This window comes from Sciurus carolinensis, chromosome 7, assembly GCF_902686445.1.
Source record: "Sciurus carolinensis chromosome 7, mSciCar1.2, whole genome shotgun sequence".
In the NCBI taxonomy this organism is placed as follows: Eukaryota; Metazoa; Chordata; class Mammalia; order Rodentia; family Sciuridae; genus Sciurus; species Sciurus carolinensis.
Window position 1 is genome coordinate 87,392,310 of NC_062219.1, and position 15,831 is coordinate 87,408,140.

Below are 15,831 nucleotides of genomic sequence, written 5' to 3' on the forward strand. Positions count from 1 at the left end.
AGTGATAGCATTTTGAGGACATGAATTCTGGATTTTGACTTTGAGAGAAGTAAAATCTTGCTGCTATGGACATGGTGACCCTCTAGCCCTTTGACATAACTCTAAAGTTGTATATTCTTCATCCATGAAATGCGGGGGAGGGGTGTTTCAAATCTGTCCCAGTTATAATCTTTCATGATGCTGTAATTCTACATCTACCAAAGTAAAGTAAAATAGAGGGGACGGTTATTCAGATGAGACAAACAGGCACTCAGTTTTGATGAAAGAGGTTTTCCATTTTGCCTGTCTATACAATAGAGACATGACTATGGGTCATTGCAAAGTACATTCCTGTTTTCCTGTTTTCATCTCTCACTTTTAGCAATCCTTACCTTTTGGTTTTGGCTCACCTATTCAGATTTTGCAGTTAGTAAGATTTGTATCCCCTCTTATGTTTACATTAGTTTTTGGCTAGTTTTCTTTCCTTCTGCTTATCATCTTGATCAGCCCCAATCCTAGTTCTTTGATGTTCCTGTCTCCTTTCAGTTTGGTCTAACATTTGTGGAATCAGAGTGCTTTTTGTCTCAGTCTTGGGTTGGCTTTTAGAGGTTGCTACATTCAAGTCTCTGGGTTTTGTCTGTATTCTCAACTTTATTGGTATGGTACTTGGAACACCACTGCTTTCAAGTTTGTGGATTTTATTTGATGGCTATAAATTATTAGCTTTTCATTAAACTTCAAGGAGTCTAACCCTTAGGTTAAAGATGGACATCTTAGAAGTACTAAGTCATTATTTGCCATAGGTAAGGAATGGTTGCTTTCCTTTTCTTTATATTTTTAAAGTAGTTCAAGGATAGTACAGGCTGCCTGGAGAGGTGGTGGGTTTATTTCATCTCTGGGAGGTGTTAGTTAAGTCTTGACTGGGTGACAGTTTGGCTGAGGTATTTTTGGACTCTAGATAGCCTTTAACCTTCCTTCTTATCTTGAGATTCCACAATTCTGAGTACATCTGTGACAATAACCAGACAATCAGTAATGCAATCATGTTTAAAATACACAATTATAAAATAATACTATTTGCTACTAATGAGCAATGATCTACTCCATTACTAATTAGATAAATGACTGTCCCATGTAATGAGCAATGACATCATAGGTTCTGCTTTCCATCTCTTTTTTTCAGTGCATGCCTCATGCTGTCTAAGATTTCCATCTCATACAAGTTGTGATTATACAAACTAAGCTTTATAATAACGTGGTTTCTGTGATCTGGTTTGCAGATTTAAACAATATTTACCTCCACTTGGAGTTTATAAAAATGGCTTTCTACTTCTAAATCCAGATCAACTCTAATCATTCCTAATTCCTAATTTTTTTTTGTTACAGTAAGTTCTTTAGGAAAAATTGATTTATTTTCCTTTTAATGTTACTGTCCATGAAGTATAAACATATAAGAGAATATAAATCCTCATAACTTACAGTACTTATTTATAGTATGTATTAGATGTACATTATGTGTACATTTGTATATAACTGACTCTTATGGAACATAATATTCTGTGGAAATTGAATTAATGGCCGTAACTGCCAGTTTTGAACACTTGTGTGGTTATGAGTTTGGAAAATGAAGACAGGCCCTATATAGCACAACCTATGCATCTACCAAACACTACAATTTGCTGAAAGTCGTGTTGGTTTTGTTTAGAAAACTATATTAGTAGATGGCAACTATTTGCTACATATCTTGTGCGTCAGATTGTACATTACAGCAGTTATTAAACCAGGTCTGCTCATTGTCTCATTGTGGCTCCATTCCAACTTTCTTCCACCTCTCTCTTAGTATACAGCTCAGTGTACCTAAATAGAAGTCTGTTAAGTAAAGTCTGTTATGATATATACACATACAACATGGCTTAATCTTTCAACATATGTGTTATCCCTGCAAATATTGACACCAATAAATACAAATTCTTAGAAACCGAGTTTTGTTTTCATTCATTTTCTGGGAAAACAAGGCTTAATTTTAAGGTTTTAAGTTTCAGTACTAGGCTGAGATGTGCTACATAAACACTAAGTAAAAAAAAAAATATGTTCTGCTAAACATTTTAAAATATTTACCTTTCCTTATCTTCCAGATTAAATGAGCCTAATTTGTATACCACACTTGGAAAACAAGTTCTGCCAAAAGACTTTTTAATAGTTGTTAATATTTTACTATATATAATAATTACATTTGTTAATATTGTTAATGATTATGGATAGAGGCTAATATTTATTTTTTGAGTGGTTAATGTCCTGAATCAAACAGAACTAGTCCTTGCATTGAACTTATTAGCCCAAGGTTTCAAGTAATTCAATCTGTAAAAATTTCTTCATCAGTAAAAAGATACCTGTAGTAGAAGTATTAGCAGGAGGGAGGGAACACCCCAAAGAGGAGAGAGACCTTCTTTCTCATCAGGGTGATCCCGGGATACTGGGGCTGCTTCTGTGAGCTCTTTAGTCTAGGTGAGAGGGCCTCAGAGGAAGTCACACAGTGTGACCTGTATGACTCCGTGGTGTGCAAGATAATCCTTCAACTTTGAAGGTAAGATGGGGAATCCCTGGTCTTCAAGTTTACTGGATGGGAGAAACCCGAAACCGGACTGATCACAATCCATCTCTAACTTTTTCAGCAAAATGCCAGTGTGTCCACCTAAATTTCAATCAGACAACACTGTTGACTGGTGGGTACACATGACAAAATGATAACTCAGCACCTCCTGCAAGGTTACAGTAAAAAGATCCATGACAAAGGCTACTTTTCTTGGCTTTGTTAGGAAATGTTCTGTTCTGTGCAAATTCTTCAGGTTTCCAGCATGTGTTACTTTGATTTGCATATAAAATGTAATCACTTTATTGGAAACATACCCAAGAAGACTAGTCTCTGACCTTTAACCTAACAGCAACACAACTTAAACTCCCTGCAACAGTCCAGAGTTTCATTATGGGGCACAAAGCATTTCACTGTGCTGGAGGCAGCCAGTTTCTAGGGGCAGGTTGACCCTAACACTAATTGGCTCCAGGTCTTTACACACCTTTAACAGTTAGGTCTGCCATTATTTTAGGAACAAAAAATTGCAAACTGTTTTTCACTGTTCTTATACTATTTTCCTGCAGGAATCTAATTGTTCAGTGAGTCTCTGCTCTGTTCTAGGTTGTTCAGACTGCCAGATGAGTTGACTTTGGATAAGTGAGAATTTTTTTTTATTCTCTTTGATGTCATCATTTTGCAGGAAACATGTCTTTTTATATTCATGCAATAAAGGAAAGTAGCATTTATTAAGTTTTCTTCATAACAAGTCCTTGACTTACATTATCATACTGTTTTTTAAAATTTTTTATTTGTTCTTTTTAGTTATGCATGACAGTAGAACGTATTTTGACATATCGTACATACGTACATACATACATACATACATAAAGTATAATTTCCCATTTTTATGGTTGTATATGACATGGGTTTACACTGGTTGTGCATTCATAAGTGAACATAGGAATGTTATGTCTGATTCATTCTACTGTCTCATATTGGTTGTTCTTTACAAAATTTCTCTAGGTTCAACAATTCTTCCTCCATTGTATTGATGAAGAAACATACTCAAAGTCACTGAATGGAATTATGTTCCCCAAAATTCATATGTTGGATTCTTAATTTCTAAACCTCAAAATGTAACCTTATTTAATAGGGCCCTGACTGAGGTAATAAAGTTACAATAAGGTCATTAGAGTGGGCTCTAATCTAATATGACTGATGTTCTTATAAGAAGAAGAAATTTGGACATGGAAGACATGAACACACAGGAAGAAGATGCTATCCTCAAGCCAAGGAGACAGGCGTGGAATAGATGCTTCTCTCATGGCTCTCAGAAGAGACTAATCCCTCCAACATCTTGATTTTAGATTTCTATCCTCCAAGAACCATGAGACAATAAATTTCTATTATTTAAGACAACCAGTCTGTGGAAACTTGTTATAGCAGCCCTAGCAAACTAGTCATATAGTATGTGACAAATAATTCAAACTCAGGTCTAATGGCTAAGCACGTGTATAGTCTTTTAAATCTCTTTTCTGTGATTTTGAGTGTTCTGAGAAAGAAACAGCAGATCAATATGGAGCTGGGCTGGCTGTGAGAAGGATGAGAATGTCATTTGAATTCATTAATAGGCAGGGAGGATCCCCATGAAATAAACTCTGTGGAGCAGGAAAGCCCCATCTGACTCCCACTCCCTTGGCTTCCTTTGGAGGGTACGCTCAGGTTTCTCCTTGGCAGAGGCTCTGCCATGGCATTTGTGTGTGTCTGGAGGACACAACTGTGTTCCTTAGGTACACTTGTGACCACCACCTCAACACTCCATTACACTGACTGCTCCCCACCCCCCAGGCAGAGGGGACAAAAGTTAGAGCTTTGAAACAGGGACAAACTAATATTTTCTCCAACTACCAACAAAGAAACAACAGGATAAAATGATCAAAAAAATAAACTTCATCCATTAAGTAGAAAATAATCAGAAACTTGGGGGAAGATAAATGTGCTCTTTATTCTGATAAGATGCAGAAACTGCTCATTAAGAAAAATCAATGACAGTGACAGAGAATAAATCACTGGACACATTTAAAACCTTTTAAGGTCATATGTTTTTCACTCAAATAGATCTGAAGAGGAACGCACTCCACTTGTGCATATCCATCTCTTTAGTAGCACATGTTATAAACCAAATTGGAACAATCAGTTTAAAATGAAGACTTTTTAAAATTTTCACAAATATTTAAAATGTATCGAGAACATGCTGACTGAAAGGTGATACCATCTGAATTATTATTTGGTCATAAAGACCTAGCTGGTATTAAAGTCTAACTGCTTCCAAGGGAAGACCACATTTTATAAATTATCCGTCTAGATATATTTAGAAAAGTCAACATTATATTAGAAAAATTATATTTGTCAGTGACACAGATATGTTCCCAAGCATACCAATGTGTGAAAGCTGACTCCACTAAACCTCTAAAAACTGATTGAAGCTGCTTTATTGATGCAAAGATACTCACGGCAGGAAGTGCAAAGAAAGAAATGCCAAGGAGCGCAAAGCCTGCAGAAAGCAATCTTCCCAGCCAAGTTAGGGGAGTTTTGTCTCCATAGCCAATAGTTGTCAATGTAATCTAAAAACAAAATAAACAGAACTTTCAGCTTAAGTACTTGAGAGGGAAGTTAGGACCCATGAACAGGAGACAAAGCAACATTTCCACTAAATCATTACTCAACAAGTCTTGTTGGCACATTTTATTACTGTGCTTTAATTTTCCATGACGCATAACTGAACTTCTCTTTGTTTAGGGAAAGGAATAACCTACATAGTTGTTTCTCCCGTATAACAGCTCTCCCGTATAACAGCTCTCCATCTTTTCTAAGTGTATTCAAGGAAAGGTTATTTAAGTAAGTAGATAGTCATCAGTGATACAGAAATGAGTACCATGAATTTAGGACCGGATCAGTACCCCAAACAATAATTAATGTTAATTAAGGCTGTCCATTAATTACCTTGGCAGGCACTTCCTGAAGTCTTGGTGTGCACAAGGTACATGTCATGATTTGTAGTGGAACAAATATGAGAGGTACATAGTTTTTGGCTTAAGATATTAGGGGAGGTGTGTCACACACAAATAATTAAAACATAAAATAGGGCAAGGCAGGGATGGGGATGGAGGCCCAAATAACCTGCTGTAGAAATATAGGAACAGATTGATTGTTAACAGTTTGGAGGTTGAGCAGGCTTTACTGGGGAGATGTCATCATATTTAGGTTTTGAAGGAGGGGTAATATTTTGAGAGGCAGAGATGATCAAGCGTGACCTCTGGGGAGGGGAAACAGGTGACCAGCAGCACAGCAGTGAGAACATACAGTAGATTCTGAAAAGTCTAAGTGGTTCAGCTGAGCTGGGGCATGGCAGATTTGAAAAGGGTTAGTGGCTTCCTCAATTTCTTCCACTATTATTTTATAGTTTTCAGTGAACAGGTCTTTCACCTTCTCATTTAAAAACTTGCAAGTTTTTACTTCATTTTTTGGTGTCTATTGCAAATGGGATCATTCTCCTGATTTCTTTTTCAGAAAGTTTTTCGTTAGTTTATAGAAATTCTGGGGACTATTGTGTGCGTTGATTTTGTATTCTGCAACTGGACCGAATCTGTTCATTCTAACAGGTTGTGTGTATGTGTGTTTCATCTTTAGCGATTTCTATGTATAAGATCATGTAATCAGTAATAAGTGATAATTTCACTTCTTCCTTTCCTGTTTGGATGGCTTTTATTTCTTTCTCTTACCTAATTGCTTGGTAAGGACTTCCAGTGCTGTAATAAATAGAAGTGGTAAGAGGAGGGCATTCTTATTTTGTTCTGGATCTTAGAGGAAAGACTTTCAAATTTTCACTGCTGAATATAATGTTAGTCATGGGATTGTCACGTTTGATCTTTATTGTATCAAGGTAACTTTCTTCTTCACCTAATTTATTGAGAGTTTTTTTTTTTATCATGAAATGATACTGAATTTTGTCAAATGCTTTTTCTGCATCAAATGAGATGTTCTGAAATAAATGAGGCACAAAAAGACAAATACCACCTGGTCTCACTTATATGTGGAATCTAAAACAATTGAACTCGGAAGCAGAGAGTACAGTGGTAGTTACCAGAGGTGCAGGGTGGGGAGAACGGAATGACTTCTTCATCTTCTTCTTCTTTTTTAAGATTTATTGCACAATGTTGTGAATATGGCTAATTATAGTGTATAGGATATTTTAAAATTGCTGAGAGTAAATTTCAAAATTCTCGCCCCAAATGATAAGTGTTTGAAGTGGTAGTTACATGAATTAGCTTTACTGGATTATATTTTATATTCATAAATCATAACATCTCTTGTACCCCATAAATATATACAACAAAAAATTGTCAACATATAATAAAAACAAAGAGCACTAATGGAAGAGGAGGTTAAATAGATTTACTAAAAGTATCTTTTTATTTTGGTTTGCCATCCTGGGAATCAAATCCAGGACCTTACACATGCTAAGCAAGGTCTACCACTTAGCCACATCCCTAGCCCCTCAGGGAGTGTGTTTGAAAATGATAATCAGAGGGTGTTCTCTCTCATTCTTAGTCAGCTCCAGAGGCTTCCTATATTCCTAGAACAAAGTCCCAGCTCCTCCTCAAGGCCTGCAGGGTTTTGCAAGATTGGGCCTCTGCCCACTTTTCAGGTATCTTCTTCCACCACTCTCTATCTCCTACTGCTTCCATGGCACCTGCCTTGCTGCTCATCAGTATGACAATCCTTTGCTTGCCTCTGGGTCTTTGCACTTGCTGTTTTATTTGTGGATTTCTCTTACTCCAAGGTCTCCATTCAGGTAGCTAGCTGCTCAATTGTCAGCTCCACAGAAAGACCATATATGATTGCAGGTACAGGGGTGCAGTTGAATAGGAGGAGTAACTTCTAATGTGTTATATAGCACAGTCGAATAACTAGAGTTTTCAATAATCAATCAAAAATTTTAAAACATTAGAAAGGATTTTGTATGCTTCCAACATAAAATATGATGTGTCTGTGACAATAGAAATGGCAATTACCCTGCTCTGATTATTATACATTGTATGTGTGCATGTATGTGCGATTGCTATGTGTCAATTAAAAATAAAAATAAATCTAACAGACTATCCCTGGTCACCTTATTATTCCCTGACAATTGTTTCCTAAATCTTTAATCTGTTCATATTTATTCATAGATAATATAAGTATCTGAAATAGTATTTAGTGATTAAATTTACTTGTTCACTGGCTTCCCTGCTAGAATGTAAACATTATATGGGCTGTGGCTGTGTCTTACTTACTGCTGAATCCAAGTACAGTGATTGGGTGGCAGTAGTCACTCAGTAAATATGAACTGAATAAATGAGTGAAAACCTTAAGTGGTGAGATAAGAATTCTGCTTCCTGTCTTATAGCAAGGGAAATGCTTATGAAAGGTTTTTAAGGTAGTGTGCATTGAAGTGATGATTATAAAAATTGAAATTTTAGCAGATAATGTTTAGAATGGATTGAAACAGGGAGAAATGAGAAGTGGAGAAACCAGTTAAGAGACTGTATGGAAATGACAAGTAGAGAGACATGTTTAGGAAGTTCAATAGAAATACATTTATTGTGTGTCTGGGGTAAAGGGGAAGACTAAGTAAAAAATGACTTTAAAAGTTCAAGTGGCAAGATGTTTGTGGCGTAAATAAAATTACAACAATGGAAAAGAGAAGGTTTTAGAGTAAAGGTGAAGAGTTTGTTTTTGCAAATAATTTTTTTTAAATGTCAGTGTGACTGATGTAGCCAAGTCTAGCAGGAATTTGAGAATGAGAGCTTGATTTTGAGAAAGATTGGGTTTGGCATGATATTTGGGTTTTGAAATCAGGCACAGTGATTGTTGAAGCTTTGTGCAAAAATGACATTACAAAGAAAGCAAAGAAAGGTCCAAGCACACCTCAGAAAAGAGATATTTAAAGGATGGAAAAGGAAGTCAGAAGAATGTTGTTCTTCAATAATAGAAGAACAATTTAAAAACTGCTATATGAATGCAACCCTACTAAAGAAGAGAAGGACTGTCACAAAGGATTAGGAAATTCCTGATATTGCAGAGTAATAGGGAACCAGGAGAATGAAGATTGAGAAAAGGTACCAATGTGGTGGGGATAAGTGGCCGTGGGTAATCCCTGAGAGTGATTACTCAGGTCACGCCATCTTAACTGGGTGTTATGGTTTGGATGTGAGGTGTTCCCCAAAAGCTCACATGTGAGACAATGCAAGAAGGTTCAGAGGAGAAATGATTGGGTTATAAGCGTCTTAACCCAGTGAATTAATCCCATGATAGAGATGAACAGAGTGGTAACTGAAGTGGTAGGGTGTGGCTGGACGAGGTGGGATTGTGGCTTGGCTTTGTGTATATATTTTGTATCTGGAAAGTGGAGACTCTCTCTGCTTCTTGATTGAAATGTGAGCTGTGTCTGTCTGCCACACTCTTCTGCCACGATGTTCTGCCTCACTTAGAGCCCCGTGGAATGGAGCCAATCTTCTATGGACCTCTGAAACTGTGAGTCCTCAAATAAGCCTTTCTCCTCTATGGTTGTTCTGGTCAGGTCTTTTTGTTACAGCAACGAAAAAGCTGATGAAAACACTGGGCGGGTATCATTCTGAGAGGTAGAAATGATAAAAGGAGAGACTCTAGCATCAGACCTTGCAGAAGCATTCATTTGAGTGGGCCATCCTTCCTCAGAGCACTTTTCTCTCTTCACTTCCATGGTTTCCCTGTGTTTCTGGTAGCTCATTATCTATGGGGTCCTCCTACTCCTTCTAATCTTTGGACATTGGATTCCGAAGGTTTGACTTAGGTCTTTTAAAAATTATTTTTCTTGGACTTTCTTTTTCCTTTTTTCCTTTCTCTCTCTTTTCTCAGGTGATCTTAAAAGTTCTTGTGGATTTAGATATCATTTTCATGCTGAACACACCAGATTTATACTTCTAAGCCACGCTACTCTTCTGAGTTTTGAATTCACACATCTGCAGTTCATATTTTTATTTGGATATCACAGAGTCATTTAAGCTGAACTCCTGTTTTTTTTCCAATCTGTGAATTCCCAAATGTTTCCCCTTTTATCTTTTTTCCTTAATAATTGTTTTAGTTGTAGATGGACACAATACTTTTATTTTATTTATTTATTCTTATGTAGTGCTGAGGATCGAACCCAGTGTCTCACATGTGCCAGGCAAGTGCTCCACTACTGAGCTACAGTCCCAGCACCCACCTTTCATCTTAATCAAGAGTACCACTATCCATTCAGGGGCTCATGTCAGAAGCTCAGAAGCATCCTAATTACTCCTTTCTCTTGCCACCACCTCACTGAAACAATCTGCAAGTCCTATTGATTGTATTTATTTCAGTTATTGCAAATTCATCTCCTTTGCTCTGTCTTCACTGCCAGCCTGGAAGACCAGGGTGTTACAGCGGTCTCTTAATTGCTCTCTGTTTGTGTTCTTGTCTTCCTCTATTTCCTTCTTTACACACATTACTCTCCTCAAAAAATATTTTAATGGTAATCTGTTGAATTAAGAAGAAATTCTAAGCTTCTAACCATGACATGCATGATCTGATTTCTGCCAACCTTTCCAAGATCATCCTGGAAAAGGGTTGTAAGGCTGAGAGGGCATCAGGTACAAGTCGACAAGAGGCTTCTGGAGTAGAAGAGGTCATCCATGGTCAGAGTTGGAATTTGCCAAGTTAATAATATGTCACCAGAAGTGTCAGTATGACACTTGATTTCTTGAAGAATGCAAAAAAAAAAAAAAAAAAGGACAATTTTATTACAGATTTCTAATTTTAAGTATGTGGGAAAGATTTTAATGTACTATTATTTTACCTTTTCTGCAAAATATCCTTTATAGTAGTTTATTAATAATCATCTACTGAAGGTGAAATTTGATGTTTTGGTCACAGCAAAAGTGTTACCTTTCATGGTTTGCTTTACATTCCAATAACACATTTGAATTATTCTTCTTGGTTCAAGTGCTGACAGTGTAGCAGTTTAGGGTCCTGCTGGCTGGGTGAGGACTCTTCCTACCTTCTCCCTGCACTCTGGGTCTGGCCTCTGGGATGACCACATTTCAGAGTGCAGGGACCTGAAGAGCTAGTACTGATCCCCTGATCTCTACAACTTCCTCTGTTCTGATGTCAAAGTAGCACAGGGAGTTTCTTGGTTGGCAGTAGAGAGACTTTTTTGTCTCCAGGGTAGGCCTGGGAAGGATTTGGTAACAGGTGGCAGTTTGTTTCCTCCATGCCAAGGAGGGAGGTGGTGGGAGTTACCTTTGTTTTTTGTCCAGAGAGCGCATCACTTCTGTGGATGCAAGTGAGCAACTGGACTCCACCATGTGAATTGAGAGAACACCAGACAAAATTATGAAGTCTCTAAGGTGCACTCAGAATAAAAAGATGCGAATCTTCTCCAGGAATTCACGATGGCTCATCTGGTTGATCTGGCTGCTAGCTTTCTAAGGCAAGGGCCAACTGCATTCAATAAAGCCATCTTTGGATTAAGCCCTGCATAGAGATGATTGATTTTCCAGACTTTCAGGTGAAGCTTCCCTTGAACTACCAGCGAGTCTCCTTGGAACAGTACAGCTGCACAGTAAAGCTGTTTCTTTTCTTTTCCTAGCACTGGAAATGTCTTGCTAATGTCAATCAGTTGATCCTTCACAAATGAAGGTGAGAAGCCGAAGCCCCATTGGGACTGCCTCTCCTATGCTTATGCTAAACAATAAAACACTTCTGTCTTCCAGAAATCTCGTGAATCTTACTTTGGATGTACCCATTAATGATTACTTTTATGGAGATTCAGAGTCAGAGAGAGGTAGGCCCCTGTAGGACCTAAACACCCTTCAGGACATTGGAGGAGATTCTGGAACAGCAGTTTGTTTCAGAGAAACTTGAGGCCACCTCTGAGCTCTTCTGGGGTTGAGAGGAAACCACACCTGGACTTTACAGTTGAACTGGGTGATAATGGGGCAGTTGATTTGTCTTCTGGAAAAACTCTTTGCAGATCTGCAAGATCCTGGAAGTATCCTGATGGTTTGGCATGGTAAGATGAGTTTTATTGTATCTCATCATCTCTGTATTGTAGCAGCTCCCACACCAAGTGTATAGGTAACTCCCAGTCAGAGGACAGATGGTGATTATTAATTACTGTATATAGTTAACATAGTAAGGTGAACTGCATGAACTTACAGAGAAAGTGTTGATTTTGATTAAAAAGAAATCTAGTAATGGAGTACTATTGTAACAAAAACCAAATCCCTTGAAACACCAGTTTCTTTAGGGATCCAACACAGAAATAGAGTAAGTAATATAGTTGTTCTTTGAAGATTTCTTCATCAGCCCTGTGTTAATTACTTGCCAGTTCTACATGTGCACACGACTTAGGGTGCAAGGGTTGAGTCCAGTGGGTAGTGGTACTGGAATCAAGTTCAATGCCTCTGTTCATCTTGGATGAGCCTGAGGATGCTTCATGACTGCACATAGGCTGGCTGGGTGGGAATGACAGGGACTGGGTGGGCTCATGAAGACAGAAAGAACTGAATTGTAATTGTTTAATGTGTTCTCCTTTTACTAATACATTTTGATAATCCCTGAGTCAAGGCATTTAATTCCCTTCTAAGATATAGTGAATCACCATACAATAGACTTTTACTCTGTATAGCAAATGTATTTCAAGGGAATGAACTGAACCACAGTGCAATTGAATTAATGTAAAATAAATGTTCTTATGAGACTCCTGTTATTTTTTGTAGGTGAGATGATTTTCTGAGATTATGTATTAATGCATGATAGTATAAAGAGAAGCTTTTCTGATTGAAACTTCTGTGATGATTAATTGGCCACTTAGTCAGAAATTTGATTAAAGTACATAATCACAAAGAGATAAATGTTAAATATTTTATTTTAACCTGAAACACACAAATGTACATTCATTTCCTAATATTCTTGATGAAAGGCATAGTTTGCAGTTGGCGATATGCTTCATTTTCCTTGCATAAACTTCACCATAATGAATCATTTTTCTTAATTTTAATGTTTTTTTCATAAGTTGTATTTTTAGTGAAGCAAGAACACAGTGGAGACATCTGAGTATAGAGTTCTAGATATTTAGGATTTCCCCCTGTGTAATTGTATGCTCACTTTTGGTTTCACAGCAACACAATTTTTAGAATTTTGCATTTATTGAGTTTTTCTAAGGCATTCTATTCCATTTTAATAGGACCATCCATCTTTCTTTCTGTACCATATATCATAAGCTTATGCAATAATATGAAATGAAGCATGCCATTATAATTTCAAATACGACGGCCATAAAATACTTTGGAATGAACACATTGAACACTTTGCAAGCATTCAGACAATGGTGAGAACAGAATCCTGTGGATACCAAAGAGCGTTTGGTGTGCCACAGGCCTCAGTTGGTATATTTCCTAGGAGGGAATTGATGGCTGGAAAACTTACTGCAGGGGAATGAAAGTGCATATTTGGGATGTCAACTTGTTGAGTGCATAGTGCATTACATTACACATACAGCTTGCTTTGAGATTATAAGGATTTTGGCATGAATTCTGAAACTAAATCTCGTTGATGTAAAATTTTTCTATATGAGTGAGGTAATCATAGTCTCACATAGTCTCAAGTGGAGTCTGTATGCAGATGTTTGCTCAAGATCAGATTTACACTATCTGCTGCTGCATGCATCTTTCTTTTAAACCAACAACACTATTTTAATTACAAGAATAGCAGCAAATAGAGAGAAGAAGAAAAAAAAAACTGGTTTTCTAGAACAGTTCGTTACCAGAAAAAAATTGCTTCAGGAAAATCCAATTCCAAGTTATTTTAGAATAAATTTAAAGAAAATCAAAAGGAGAAAAAATAATAACAGGAAAGGAGGGAATAATAATAGAAAATAACTTCAGGAAAATTCATTCTTAAATGAGTTCAGAATAAATCTGAAGCAATTAAGAGGGAAAATAACAGGAAATAACATTAAACGGAGCTCCACCTAGCACCCAGAAGATTCTCTTTTGCAGGAGCTACCAGTGCCTCAGCTGGCAGTCACTTCTGCTCACCCCTCATCCACTGTCTGTCACAGGCCCTTTTAGTTACCCACTTCAGATCCCAGAACATCTTTTCATCACAACCTTCAATTCCCAAGCCTCCTCTGTGCTTAAATGGTGGGTCTGCAATGAAACCCATGGTTCTATTTTGTCTCTTTGGTTGTAAAGATCCCTCCAATGAACATCCGCAACAGTGATGTCTACACCAGCAATAGCTGCCATCTTTGGGCACTTGCTATATGTTCTTGGTACCAGGCCTCTTTACCTGTTACCTAAGTTAATCTCTGAACTAGATGCCTTCATTCTCTAGTATGGAGCTGTTTTCAAGGATCTAAGTTCTTGTTATTTGCTGTGAGCGGGGCTGGTCACACCATAGTACTCCCCAAAATTTGTCTTGGGGACAGTTCTCATAATCTTAATGGAAGGAGCTTATATTTAATACTTGGAATTCACTGGCAGCCTGTATCTGTAGAAAATGAAATACATTTTGGTACTTTATGTTGATACTTTATACTCTTTTAATAAAGTTTTTTTTTTTTTTTGCTAAAGCCAAGTACTTAGAAATACTCCAACTCAGGATGTTTTCTTTCATTTTCCTATTTAATTTGATACTTCTATAGTTATTAAGGTGCTCATTACATGCAAACTAGACTTTTTTTTTTATATTGAGCATGATCTCAGGAGTACTTTACTACTGAATTACATACCCAATTCTTTTTTTGTTGTGTTTTTTATTTTGAGACAGGGTCTCACTAAGTTGCTGAAGGTCTTGCTAAGCAAGGCTGAGGTTGGCTTTGAACTTGTGACTTGTGATCCTCCTACCTAAGCCTCCTGAGTCACTGGGATTGCAGGTGTGAGTCACCATACCTGGCTAATCTGGACAATTTTAATTAAAAATTATCTAGACAAACCTTTTATGAATGTTTTATTTACATAAAATAACATAAGATATAATAGTCTAAATTTATTTTAATTAACACTATGACCTAGTATATATTCTTCTTATAATGAATAGAAATAATAAGTCCTCTTTCTTACTTCTCATGTTTTTTTAGGCTTCAGAAAATTTCATTAATGACTCAGTATCAACAAACCTGCTGTGTACCAAAAAGGTTTTTTTTTTTTTTAAGAAGATTGATATATAAGAAATTTTTACTCTCATATCAAGGCTAGAGTTTTTAAACAGAAACAAATTAAGGCATTTAGATACCTGTTAAGTATAAGTTAAATGTCAGTCAAAACAGCACTGCTGAAATGGAAATCATTGAAAACATGTTGCTTCCCCCTGAAAGTCATAGATTATGACCTTTGCAAACCTGTTATGTGTGTTACTCTGGCAGAAGAAAGTAGTTGGTAACTAAGTGAGAGGTATAGAAAGAGTTTCCCACACACTGTTTAATACACAGTACAGCACTTCTTATTAGTAATAAGGAGAAAGAGAAGACTAATGGAAGGAAGCACAGAGAGCTGCCAGGCTGAACTCCCCAATAACTGCAGACCAATGCAACAACCTAGGACTCAGAAAATACTATTGATGATTTAGAAATGAACCTTTGTTGGACCAAGTGGGAAAGGTGCACATGAATACTTCTGTAGTTGAAAGACATTAGAATTATCTAAGAGAAGCAAAAACTAAGCTTGAATTCAAGCCATTGCTTCAAAAACTGGGAGGATACAGCTTTCCCTTCCCAGGCAAGAAAAGTCTCTGTTTTCTCAGTTTACACAGTTAATCCTACCACGAGTAACAGATTTTCATTTGCTCTCTACTTATAAAAAGTATTTTAAGAATGTCAGATGACTGCTCTCTTTTGGTTTTCCACTCTTCTCCTTTCAAAATGTCTATTACTGCTTGTGGGTGGGGAAGAGGAGTTGGAAACCAAATTATTAATGCAACAGAATACTTTGTTACCAATGACACAATCTTGTAAACATTTGCTCAGATAATTTTAAGAAGTCCTAATCTTTAGGTGAATGTATTTTTGATTTTTATTCATTTTATTGCTTCTATGCAACCCACAAATATGCCAAGTTCTGCTTAATTCAGCCCTGATACATTTTCTTTGTTGCAGGCAGGAAGTCCTATGTTTTGCTGTTGAACCTGTGATGGTGGCCTAAGGAACAATTGGTAACTTCAATCTGTGCTCCACA

The 15,831-nt window shown here is 37.0% G+C and overlaps 1 protein-coding gene across 4 annotated transcripts in view; it reads right to left on the reverse strand.

Annotated features, from left to right (window-relative positions):
• Kcnq5 (potassium voltage-gated channel subfamily Q member 5) overlaps positions 1-15,831 on the reverse strand; it is a 527,081-nt gene that overhangs the window by 74,280 nt on the left and 436,970 nt on the right. For 3 of the 4 annotated variants that reach the window (XM_047559117.1, XM_047559116.1, XM_047559115.1), the window contains exon 6: positions 5,065-5,175. The exons of the other annotated variant lie outside the window; for it this stretch is intronic. In XM_047559117.1, coding sequence (XP_047415073.1) covers positions 5,065-5,175 — 111 coding nt within the window. The remainder of the gene's footprint in view (positions 1-5,064; positions 5,176-15,831) is intronic. 4 annotated transcript variants of the gene reach the window in all.